Source organism: Pimephales promelas, chromosome 10 (genome assembly GCF_988280905.1).
Source record: "Pimephales promelas chromosome 10, fPimPro1.hap1.1, whole genome shotgun sequence".
Lineage (NCBI taxonomy): Eukaryota > Metazoa > Chordata > Actinopteri > Cypriniformes > Leuciscidae > Pimephales > Pimephales promelas.
Genome location: NC_142778.1, coordinates 274,918 through 287,552, shown reverse-complemented (window position 1 = coordinate 287,552; position 12,635 = coordinate 274,918). Strand labels below are relative to the sequence as shown.

General features: G+C 45.9%; 1 protein-coding gene across 4 annotated transcripts in view; it reads right to left on the bottom strand.

The window, feature by feature from the left end:
* reln (reelin) overlaps positions 1-12,635 on the bottom strand; it is an 88,419-nt gene that overhangs the window by 24,776 nt on the left and 51,008 nt on the right. For all 4 annotated transcript variants that reach the window (XM_039647590.2, XM_039647588.2, XM_089135245.1 and 1 more), the window contains exons 21-38: positions 12,186-12,378; positions 11,852-11,964; positions 11,027-11,164; positions 10,522-10,708; positions 9,587-9,792; positions 9,129-9,300; positions 8,395-8,601; positions 7,264-7,499; positions 6,967-7,124; positions 4,937-5,150; positions 4,780-4,856; positions 4,252-4,410; positions 3,974-4,168; positions 2,769-3,042; positions 1,877-2,017; positions 1,320-1,497; positions 814-898; positions 540-722 (exon numbers count right to left, since the gene is read on the bottom strand). In XM_039647590.2, coding sequence (XP_039503524.2) covers positions 540-722; positions 814-898; positions 1,320-1,497; positions 1,877-2,017; positions 2,769-3,042; positions 3,974-4,168; positions 4,252-4,410; positions 4,780-4,856; positions 4,937-5,150; positions 6,967-7,124; positions 7,264-7,499; positions 8,395-8,601; positions 9,129-9,300; positions 9,587-9,792; positions 10,522-10,708; positions 11,027-11,164; positions 11,852-11,964; positions 12,186-12,378 — 3,116 coding nt within the window. The remainder of the gene's footprint in view (positions 1-539; positions 723-813; positions 899-1,319; positions 1,498-1,876; positions 2,018-2,768; positions 3,043-3,973; positions 4,169-4,251; positions 4,411-4,779; positions 4,857-4,936; positions 5,151-6,966; positions 7,125-7,263; positions 7,500-8,394; positions 8,602-9,128; positions 9,301-9,586; positions 9,793-10,521; positions 10,709-11,026; positions 11,165-11,851; positions 11,965-12,185; positions 12,379-12,635) is intronic.

Below are 12,635 nucleotides of genomic sequence, written 5' to 3'. Positions count from 1 at the left end.
CTGCCTTTACGTCGAATTCATTGATGGTGGCGGACTTTTGTGCAGCGTATGATGTTCACGGATGAAATCTGAACTAGGAAGAATGTTTTTAAAAAAAAAAAATTTTTTTTAATTCTTTCTCTAATCAATGATAAATACATGTCTGACCGTTGGAACAAACCAAAAAAACAAGAAAAATCGCATTCATGCTGATTTATGGTGATTTTATAGACCTGTGTCTACTACATTGACGCTGATGCATTAAAGTGGAGGGGCTCCCCTGTTTCAAGATGGCGGCTCTATTGACGCATTCGTTCCAATGAACTGCCGTAGCCACGGTGACGTCTAGTCTATATGTCTATGGGAAGAGAGGAGCCGCAACAATGGAGAATATGAGGAGAATAATCAACATTCAAGCAGGAAAACCTGTTCTAGTAGAGCCAGAAATGTCATCGAAACAGATCCTGTCTGAAGTGTAAGATTAGCACACTACTCTTCTGTATTATGAACAAACTCATCTCTATATGGCATGTGTGATGGGATGACCGTGACTTTCTTACCGCTGTTGTACGGCTGCCACAGTCGAAAGCGCGTCGCGTTTGTCTGCGCACTGGGAGGCAGAGACATGTGAACAAACAGCGTGTCGGTGGAAGTGGGGAAATAAAACTCGTCTATAAGCAGCCAGCTGATCCCTCCATTCACCGAATACTGGACCAACACGGAGTGAGAGCGCTCCGGCACGCCTGCACACACACACACACACAACATGTGTTTACAACCCACAGAACACAGGGAGAAAGCCTTGAGATTGAACACGCTGCACGCCAGACTCACCCTTGGTTATAAACTTGAATGAAAACTGGATGTACATGGTGTGTGTGCAGTCCAGATCTGCGGAGACCAGCATGCGCAGGCCCTCCTGCAGGACAACACAAGGATTTACTGACATCAGCTGATAAAACTCCTAAAGGTTTAATGCAATGAGGCAGAGCAGTCCTTCGAGACCGTCATATGCGATAGCGAGACCCTCATGATCACGATACTGAACACACAATACCATATCAAAGTCATATCCAAGACAAATGGAGAAAGGTTAACACAAAACGAACTATTGATTAAACTGACACTTTTACTGGTAACATCAGACATGTGGCATTATCACGACCCACAAATATGCATTATTATAGATTATGTTCAACATTATACTGTATATAGTAGTTTAAATGTAGTACTGACACTAAAACTCTGTAAACTTGAGTTTTTTCCACACAGTCATTTTTATTTAGGGTGATGTTGTATTTTTGTATTGTGAGACGATGAATAGTTCCCACTGTACTCACGCCTTTGAAGATGAGTGCGGTTCCTGATTTGAGAGGTTCTCCGCTCAGCGTTCCCCGCTCCGCCCCGTACACCTCAGGCCACACCTCCGGCTTCAGGTTCTCGTTGAAATCTTCCTTCAGAACCGCCGGCAGCGCGAGCAGAGGCACACAGTGAGCGCCACCGAAGCCCTTATCACAGCTGGGCGAGAGAGAAACAGTGTGACCGCAGGACCGGCGCTCGAGTGTGTCCGCTCCATGAAGACGCACGCCATTGGCTGCCATTATTTTATGTGCAGCTTGTCAGTGAATCACAGCTGATCCGTAGCAAATACTCCATCTGAACACCAGAGGGCGTCTCACACTCCTTCTCATGTTTATAAAGATGTTTGACGCCTGTTGCGTTTTCAAATGCACTATAATACAGTGAGTCAAACTCGCAGTGCGTTTACTGAGACGATCATCACTGACAAACTGCGCATAACTAATAATCACAGCCTTTACAATTTCATAATCGCGATAAACTAAATTGGTTGTGATGTTGTGATTAATCGTGCAGTGCTATCCGGTTGGAGACTCACACGCAGTGTCCGCTGTCGCACAGGCCGTGTCCCGAACACATCCACGGGCAGCCCGGAGTCAGAAGAACATTATCCAGCGTCCAGCCATCGGCTCCGGGAGCAAACACAGGCTGGATCCAGCGGAACCGCGTTCTGGGAGAACTACACGCACCGGGGAGACAGAGTTGGAAACATGCAAACTCCAACAAAAGGTGGCATGACATGACTGATGTAAGTTTTCATAAGTACCTTACATGGACATTTGTAAACAAACATGCATTCATTACTCCAATGAGCGGATCCACGTCTACCGATAGGAATATGCCGCCTATCACTGTATTCATAGATGAGCTCCTCCAGTATTACCCACAGCTCATGATGACTGATATCTGCAGTACATTGATGTTGGTTGTGTTCTGTTTCCCCTAAGGAGGGTTGTTGCTGCTCTTATTCATGCTAGGCTGCATTACTCAGGGAGTTCTCGCCCAGAACAGAACCATACCGCCAATCCACACTCTATGCTAATTGTCAATCGTATTTGACGATAGCGGTCCTGACTGAACTGCACTTTTATGGACAGAAACAGCCATTCACTGCCATTATAAAGCTTTGAAGAACCAGGATATTTATAATATAACTCTGTGTTCGTCTGAAAGAAAAATGTCATTTACACCTTGGATGGCTTGAGGGTGAGTCAATCATGGGCTAATCTCATTTTTGGGTGAACTATCCCTTTAAGGTTTCTGGAAGAACGTTTGTTCATAACCTTCACAGATGTTCAAGGTTAGCTGTGAATCAGCTCTGAAACAATCTCTACTGTATAAAGTGCTGTAGAAATGAGGCTTGACAGCGAGGGCAGTATAAAGGTGTAGTGACGGGACTGAGGTGTGTGTGTATCTGTATGGAGTCGTACATGGCAGCGTTGGGCAGGTAGACGGTGACCCTCCTCCACTGCAGGTACTGAGGCGCGCTGTACACCGAGCGCTGGCTGTAGCCGGAGCACCCGATGGCAGGCGGCACACACTCCGGCGTGACCAGGGTCCAGCGGCGCCCGCAGTCTGTGGAGAACTCGAGTCGGACGCCGTGAGATGGAGACGCAGCCTTACTGCAACCCATGCTCAGATCGAACTGGAGGAAGGAGGAGCCGGACACCTCAAAGTCCCAGCTCTCAGCGTACCGAGGCCTCTCTGGGGGACAGTTCATATCAGACACACCCTCAAAACATGTGCACTCATATCAGACACTGACACACCCCATAATACATGTGCATTCAACTCTATGAGTGTCAAAGGGCAAGTTCAGAAATAAAATATTTGGCAACTATTTATTTTAATACTCCCCCAACATGTCAACTAGCTCGCCTTAGAGTATCAGTAGAGTATTAGTTGACCGACTTCTTATAGGTGCGGTAAGTGATTCTGAGAAACGCTGTTTAAAGTGGATCGGACTAAGCCGCACAACACACTTAGCCAAGTAGTAGGGGGCGTGTCTACTCATGAGGGGGGAGAAGAGAGAGTGAGCCAATCAGCAGTAGGGGGCGTGTCTACTCATGAGGGGGGAGAAGAGAGAGTGAGCCAATCAGCAGTAGGGGGCGTGTCTACTCATGATGGTGGAAAAGAGAGAGTGAGCAAATCAGCAGTAGGGGGTGTGTCCACTCATGATGGGGGAGAAGAGAGAGTGAGCCAATCAGCAGTAGGGGGCGTGTCTACTCATGATGGTGGAAAAGAGAGAGTGAGCAAATCAGCAGTAGGGGGTGTGTCCACTCATGATCAGGGAGGAGAGAGAGTGAGCCAATCAGCAGTAGGGGGTGTGTCCACTCATGATGGGGGAGGAGAGAGAGAGAGCCAATCAGCAGTACGGGGAGTGTCCACTCATGATGGGGGAGGAGAGCGAGAGAGTGAACAAGAGGGAGATTTGTAGAAAGACTGTAGAAAGAGAGATGGCTGAGAGACATTACAAAAGAGAAAAACTCAGTAATGGGGAAAAAAAGGGTTATGATCAGACAAGAGCTTTAGGACCCGTGTAAATATTAGAAAAGACCAGAGCGGGAAGGCCTGAAAATGGCCAGCTGAAAATGCTAATTTAAATGTCTGGATGATGAATGTGACTGAAACTCACTGTCCATGAGCTCAGAGTTGAAGTTCAGCACCGAGTCTCGGCTCAGACAGTCTGCGGTCACCTCTCCGCCGACAACTCGATACCAGTTGTGTCTTAAAGGGGAAGTGCCATCAAACGTGTCGAAGAATCCACTCCTAGCGCTGTCGTTCATTCCGATCAGAATATTATCCAGGCCCCACTGGGCCGCGTGTTTACCTGAGAAACGAGAGATAGATGACAGCATCTCAACTCATGTTCTGCAGGTTCTGATGTCCTAGTGTGTTTAGAGCGGTTCTGACCCTGCTGAGGCTGCCACCAGCGGAACACGGTGTGTGATGTCTTCGCTGCGGCCGGCAGCTCGATGGTGACCACCTGAGGCTCCAGGAACGACCCAAAGTCCAGCTCTCGTAAGAGCTGCCACTGCACGCCATTGTTGATGGAGAACTGGACAACCACGCCTGCCAAAGAAATACTAGCAGGGTTAGGCATGAAGAACTGCGGACTCTTTAGTGCCTGATCGCCTCATCCAGCCGCTGAAACTGCTGTGCTACCCATAGAGGACGTGAGGATTACTACACTGAGTTTGAACATCTCAAGTTTGATCACCGTTTCTGATGAGCTTTGTGTGATCAAGCACTTTATTTCTATTTCATAATACTGTACAACCAACACAATCTCATTGCAGTTCATAACTATTTTAAGTTTTGACGAATTGATGGATAATTTGTATGTTTTCATATGAACCACACACAGCACTGTAAAGCTGCTTTTAAACAGTCTATAGTAAAAGCGCTATATAAACGAAGGAGACTCGACACGACAGTCACCTTCATTTCGGGATCGGGGGCGAGTGCAACTGGAGCCCATGTTTTTCCCTCCAATCCGAATGTAGAACTGAACCAAACTGCACAGAGAGAGAAAAAAGTAGGTTATGAGTGGAGAAATGAGGGCGTTCTGAGGCTTGACTGTTGGAGTGGTTCTGACCGGGTGTTGGTGGTGTCCAGCGGTGTGGTGCGAGCCTCTCGCCGGCCCAGACTGCTGAAGTACAGCGCTTTGCCTTCGCTGATGGTCCCACAGCCGTCCCCGATCTGTCCTCCGCTCAGGCTCTGCCACAGGGAGCTCAGCTTGCCCTCGAAGTCCTCCGAGAGCTCAGTGGGACTCGCTGCCGACGGGACACAGCTCGCGCCATCCGCCTCCACTGAACACACACAGCAGAAGCTCCAGATCAGACACACCGGACTCGACTAGCATTACAGTTTAGTCATCTCATTTTAACGATTGGATGGATTTAATCTGAAAAGAAATATTATGATTATTTCCAACTAATTGATATTTAGTCAGACTAGCTTTAAAAAGTCATCATGAAAAGGAAGTTCTCGTCTTTTCCCGGGAAATTGCTAGAGTGCGAACGCAAACGCGACCCGGGATCAACACCGGGTTGGGGACATTGTAACATTGCCGGAACCAAAATCAAACATTTTTCCGTCTATTTTCCCGAAATTCTGTGTGAAAGGGGCTCGAGTGAAACGCTTCTGGAACAAGAACACATGTGGGCGGGGCTTTATTGAGTCTGTGAGGAATTAATTGGATGGTTGTGGTTTTCTGTTGGCTGATCTGGTTTGAGTGACAGGTTATAGCCCCACTCATCATCAGAGAAGAGAGGAGATGCTGCTGTTATTCAGATTCAAGATTATTAACAGAATAATGATGTCCACTGATAATCATTTACAATAAACACTGCAATAAAAAATAAGAATAGTTCATTTTGAATGAAAGTGACTTTAACATGACAGCTGTGTTTATGCAACTGACTCCAGTTCATTAGTATAGACTCCAAAACCTGAAATGTCAGATAAAGTGCTGTTCGACAGCAGTGGTTGAGATTTACTGACACCATAGCCGTCAACCCTCCCGTTTTTTCCGGGTTTCTCACGTATTTTTGCTCTTTCCCCGCTGTATTCCCGTTTTAGTATTTTCCCGTAAAATATCCCGTATTTTTACTCTGATTGTGTGAGACGTACGAGCTCGGACTGATTCGTCTTGAAGTCGTTTATCCTCGGATGGGGCGGCGCGCGCTGGCCGGAGACACAATGGCGTGTCCGTTTTTTATTTCGGCTCCCATGTTAACAGATTAGAGCTTGCACACTGCCCGCGTGACACGCGTCTCCAGAAAACGCGTGCGTGCTAGAAATAGAACTGACGCCTATTTTTTCACGCGACACGCAAGCCTACATTTACATTTTGTTGTTTGAAAGTCAAGGTTTTTACATAAATTCAGATATCAATGTAATTTAAACAAATAATAATTATAATAATCGATTTATATTGCCATTAGTTTTCCCTACATATAATTTAATGTCATATAACATATGAATAAAATATCTTTTCTTTTTTTTTTCATTTGTTTCTTATGCTCTTAACAATGTGATTACACAAAGAAGAAGAAAAAACTTTTGGAAAAAAAAAAAACGTTCTGGGCCTCAGGAGGATATAAAGATGGGATAGGCTACAATAACAACAGTGTGTCTTCTGAGTGACGGTCCACCACCAGGCTAAATATAGGCTCTTTAAAACTACACAAAATGTGTAAATGTAATTGAAATAAACAGACAGCCCACTTCCCTATTTTGTGGGTTTTGGAAGATGTGATAACAATTGAAATTGTTGTCGTAAAGGCAAGAGCAACACACCGCTAATCCAAATGTAGATTTTTTTTCTTTAAATGACACACTAGTTTCTAGGCTAGTTATTAACTCTTTAGACTTTTAAGGATTAGTGCTTTATTTTTAAAGTTTGTGGGTAAGAATCGTGTAAAAAAAAAATCCCTTATTTTGGGGATGGAATCCGGGAAAACGCCCTTATTTTCAATGTTCAATGTTGACAGCTATGACTGACACACAGATATGATGATCGACAGCTGCTGTCAACTCACGCCTTACCACCATGTCAAGCAAAGAGTAAAAGCTAGACCAGACGGCTACACACATCAGATCCCGAGACTGGATGAGCGTTACCCGTGTATCCCATGTCGCAGAAGCAGACGCCTGAGACGCAGTCTCCGTGACCCCCGCAGTGATTGGGACAGGGCTCAGAGATGTAGACGCCGTCCAGGGCGAAGGCCGGGGCGTCCCGGTACACACTGCTCTCCTGGAACCAGCGGAAGCGCGTCTTGCTGAAAACCACACGGGAATGTAGAGATGAGTTCATCAAAACCTTGGCTAGAATAATCAACCAAGCACTGCCAACATTGATCTTCTTGTTTTCTGTTAAACATCTCGAACAGTGAGAGAACAATCCCAGTGTCCGGTTACCTGGCAGCCACATTTCGTGGCAGTACAACCGTGATTCTGGTCCAGCGCTCGTAGTCTCCTGTGTTGTACACTGTGGGCTCTCTGAGTTCTCGGCCGCTGCCCTCACAGCCGGCGGCCCCAGGGGATGCTGGGTAACAGCCCTCGCGCACCAGAGCCCACGAGCGGCCCGCGTCATGGGAGAACTGGAGCAGGACCGGCGCCGACGCACTGAAGGCCGACTCGCAGCCGATGTTCAGCTGAAGGGGAAGAGAAGGAGAAACACACACTGACATGCTACAGGTCATTCAATACGGTAAAAAGCTGAAAACAATCATCCTTTGAGCGAAATGTAAGCTCTGAGTACCATCAAAATGCAAAGACTGCGCTTTTAACACGCTATTATGCTCTTTTAAAGGTTCTTACTATAGTTTTAAAGGTCTCATAACAGGTTCACATGCATCCAAGGTCAAACACACACTAATATTCAGCTCTTTCCTCTCAGTGTCTGAAACGCTTCCATCGAGGATTCAGGCTCTCTAAGCCCCGCCTCTCTGAGAGCTGCTCTGCTGTGATTGGTCAGAGAGCAAACGCTCATTATCATATCGGTCTCTCAGCTCTTGATCACAGTGATACGAACAGTGACGATGGCGTGTGTTTTACCGTACCGATCTCAGAAAACAACACGAGCCGAACTCTTCCAGTCTCAGAGACACTACAGTGTTAGAGGGCGGAGCTAAGAGACGCTGCTCAGCCAATCAGGACCACAGGCTGGCATTATGGAAATGAGGTACAAACATACAGCAGGAAGTGCGACTGAATTACCGACGACTCGTTTCAGTTCAGAATCAGGAGACAAAAACTCAATTTATCTGCACTTTGATCTGTGAAACTTCTTTTTTTCCATTACAAGCATTAATGAGGCACTTTATGAGTCATTAGAGGCCAATTTAAAAAAAGAAAGAACTGTTCACAATAAGATGTAGAAAATAGATGCAAATATTAAAAACAGCACAAATCTCAAACTTTAAATTTATTGAGTTAATGGGTTTGTTTAATTGGGTTGATGAATGTGTGTGCGTGAGTGTGTGTGTGTGTGTGTGTGTATATGAGAGAGAGAAAGAAGAACTCCTGCACGTAGCCTTACATCAGTACCTTGAACTGCAGTGTGTATCCAGGACGGAGAGACAGGTCTCGAGTCACCGCCATCCGGTCTCCGTCCGATCTCCCGAACACTATGGCAGAGGGCGTGGGAGCACAGAAGCTGCCGTTACGGTCCTTGTCCATTCCTTCGTTTCCCAGCATCAGCCACACACTCATCTGGTTGAGCGGATGATCATACGCCGGTTTCTCATAGAAGTTCTGCAGGGAGACACCAGAGTTTCTCTCTCACCCGTTCATGAACACTGCAGTAGAATCAGTTCAGTCAGGACCGCTATCGTCAAATACGATTGACAATTAGCATAGAGTGTGGATTGGCGGTATGGTTCTGTTCTGGGCGAGAACACCCTGAGCATCAATGAAGCCTAGCATGAATAAGAGCAGCAACAACCCTCCTTAGGGGAAACAGAACACAACCAACATCAATGTACTGCAGATATCAGTCATTCAAGATTTTAAAGTACAACATCATTTGAGAATTTATTCTGATTGAAGGGGAATCCGACTGCCATCCAGACTGAGACAGGAGGAGCTGGGGAGGGAGGAGGGCAAGCGCTCCTGAGAACGCGATAGCTGTGGATAATACTGAAGGAGTTATCTATGAATACAGTTATAGGCGGCGTACTCCTATAGGTAGACGTGGATCAGCTGATGCCAACTTGACTAACGTGACCTGCCAGAACTGATGCTACGCTTGATTTCATTCTAATGCGTGAGGAGATCCTCACCTGAGGCAGCGTGGGGTCGGCCATCGGGATGACATGCTTCTCTCGCTCGGACAGTATGATCACGTCATCGATGGCCCACTGATCGTAGCCCTCGCCGGAGTGCAGCGGCTGCCACCAGCGGAAGCGCGTACACGGCGTTTTAGAGGCCAGGGGAAGCTCATAATGAACAAACCTGTGGACAAACAACATCAAACACTCACATTAGTATCCATTCATATAAAGATTTATTCATGTAGTAATCAATTTAAACTATTTGCAAATAATATTTTATTTTAAAATATGCACACATTCTCTCTTCTTCGAGTAGGTAACAGTGGTTACGAATAGTGATTACGGCCCTGTTATGACCTAAGCATTCAGAGTAACAAGTGTGTATTCCAGTGAATTGCTTAGCACAGTGTTTGCATGATGTTTGGCACAGCTGTACGTTAGTGTATTTGTTGATGACGGGTCCTCACCGAGGCTTGGTGAAGTCCGTGAAGTACATCTCAGCGATCAGACCCCAGCTGATCCCACCATCGTTGCTGAACTGCAGCAGAAGCCCCTCCTCCCTGCTGTCCGCCTGGTTGCACTCGGCTCCGGCTCCGCCCATACGCAGGTAAAACTGCACAAACTCCGCCCACTCCGTGTCCAGGTCCCAGCTGACCAGCTGCCGCAGCCCAGCCTGACCACACACACACACACACACACTTGAACATACAGCAGCATCTGAGACAAGATTCTCTCAAAGTCATGAACAAACGTTCCTCCAGTAACATTAAATGAACAATAGTGCAAAGTTATCTGGTCTTTAATAATGCTCACAAAACATCACCTTGTGAATAAGCTTATTGGGTAACACTTTACAAAAAGTGAAGTTCATAATGTAATTTCGGGAGGAGTGAACCCATCTAATCTTTCTATAACCTGCCGGAGCATATAAGCACACTTTGCTCTGGCGTCCCTCCACCTCCCCAGCTCCACCTACATGATTGAGACTCGTCATCTAAGCATTAGTAGTCCCACTGGGGGGGGGGGGGGGGGGGTTATCTACACTTGAGCTGAAGCTGCTTCCTCGAGCCCCTCCATCAAGCCAAATACCTTATTAGCTTAAAGATTATATGGGCAAAGCAAGCTGTGAAGGGTACATAGATAATCATGTACTAATAATGAGTTAATAGTTACTTCAACATGAACTCATGATGTGAACTAATCATGAACAATTATAGAGCTATCCTTAACTATGACAGGAGTCACAAGGATTCATGCATGAATAACAGCAGCCATTGATTATTCAGGCACGAGTTACCGCTTATTGTACTGTTTGTTCTTTGAACTGATGATCTTTTTTATGATGGTAAGGTGAGAACTGAATGCTGTAAAACAGCAGACTGTCTGACGTCTGTAATCGCACCTGACTGAAGTACAGAGAGGATCCTGAGGAAACGACACCACAGCCCTGGTCAGGCGGAACGACCTCTCCTCCGGTCACCTCACGCCAGGATGACATCACGGATTCCTGCGACTCGAAGTCTGAGAGCACACTGGAGGACAGAGTGTTGAAGGGCTGGCAGTCTGAGCCGGTGAAGCCTTCGTCACACCTGAGAACCGAGCAGAGCCATGAGCTTCAGTCTGATTCATACACACAACCACACCAACACACACTCAACCACACCGTCACACAGGTCACACCGCACACACTCAGTAGTGTATCATATAAACAGAGCTGAACAGAAATGAAACGCTATTTATAAAGCAAGGCTTATTTAAACCCAAATCACAATCAGGACACTCAAGACGCGGTCATGTAACTGTGTGCGACCAAAACTACGCCTTTTATTTTGAGTAAATGTAAGAGTTTAATGTGTGTAAATGCTGTTGACTGTACTCTCCAAGCGGCTGTAGTGTTTGTCTCTGACCTGCAGTGACCGTGGTCGCACCAGCCGTGTCCTCGGCACATCTGCGGACACTGCTGCCCGATGTAAATGTCGTCTAGCGCCCACTCGTCCTGCTCCTGGTAGTAATTCTGGATCCATCGGAAGCGTGTCGCACTCGACCTGAAGACACCAAACAGTATGAAACCAGAGTGAGACATGACAAGAAAACACTGCGAATGGAGATAAGCCTATGAAGAAACACAAACACTGGAAAAATACCACCGTAATGTACAGCACTCAATATGAGCAAAACTGGCCATGGGATAACGTCTATGGTGTTTATCATCTATAAATATTCACTGAAACTCAATTAAAATCAAATCATTGAAAAAATAAAACAGGTTACACTCTATTTCGATGGTCCACTTTAGACATTCTACTAACTATAGTAACTTTGCAACCGTATGTCTACTAACTCTCAGATTGTTAGTACACTGTTAGTTCAGGTTAGTAGAATAAGTTGACCTGTACTGGCACAGAATGTCTAAAGTGGACTATTGAAATAAAGTGATACTGAAAAACATAAAATAAATATTCTTCTGAAATATAGCCACAAACAATGATTACCAGTGGCTCATGCAGACGATACAGACGAGAAACAACTGTCATTTATATATACTAATGTAAAATGAGGAATATTGTGACGTGTTCCTGGAAGAAAACTCAAGACTACAATGGAGGCGTTCAGGAGTTCGGAACACAGGAGGAACATTTAAAATAATCTAATAATAAAATCATCCTCACAGGAGTCAATGAATTAATGCACAGGAAGTAAAGTCCAAGCTCAGCGTGTGGTTTGTGTCTCACCAGGTTTTGTAAGGCAGAGGAAGCGTGATCCGTCTCCAGTCTGTGAACTCAGACGGATGGTAGACGCTGGAGGCAGTGAACTCAGAGCAGCTCGGCATGCCTGGCAGACAGGCCTACACCAACAAACCATGAGAAAACACACCTCACACATGGCCAGACAACACAAACAGGGTTTTCTCAAAGAATAAGAGTTACAATTCTTCTCCAATCCTTATGAAAAGTGCCATGGAGGCACCAAATCCAGTGATTATCATGGTTTTTACATCGTACTCCACATCACAAAAACATGGTGCATTCAGGTCTGGTGCTTTAGCGGATATTTTGTTGTTCTCACCTCTTTGACAAGATGCCAAGTCAAGCCGTGATTGGTGGAAAACTCCAGGCGAACCTGCGTGTCGATGTGCGGTGAAGGCTCCCGTCCGCAGCCCATGACCAGCGAGAACTGGATCATGTAGGACGCGCCGATCTGCATGGACTGGGTTTCCACATAGCGGATGCTGGAGGACGAGCCGTGATCTCCTGAAAAACTGAGCAAATATTTGCATGATTGTGGCTTACACTGCCGGCCTGAACTGGCCCCGAAGGGAAGCGCTGGCACTGCTTGGATATCAATGCATTATTAATTGCAGAAATATTCTTTCTGGGTTTGCACTGCACACAAAAGTAATGTTTCATCCCTTTGCTCGGTGCTCTTTTTAATGAAAGGAATGTACTATATTTTAGTTTGATTATGTTTTTTATTTCATATTTTTAGGGGATTTTATGGCACTACATTATTATTTAC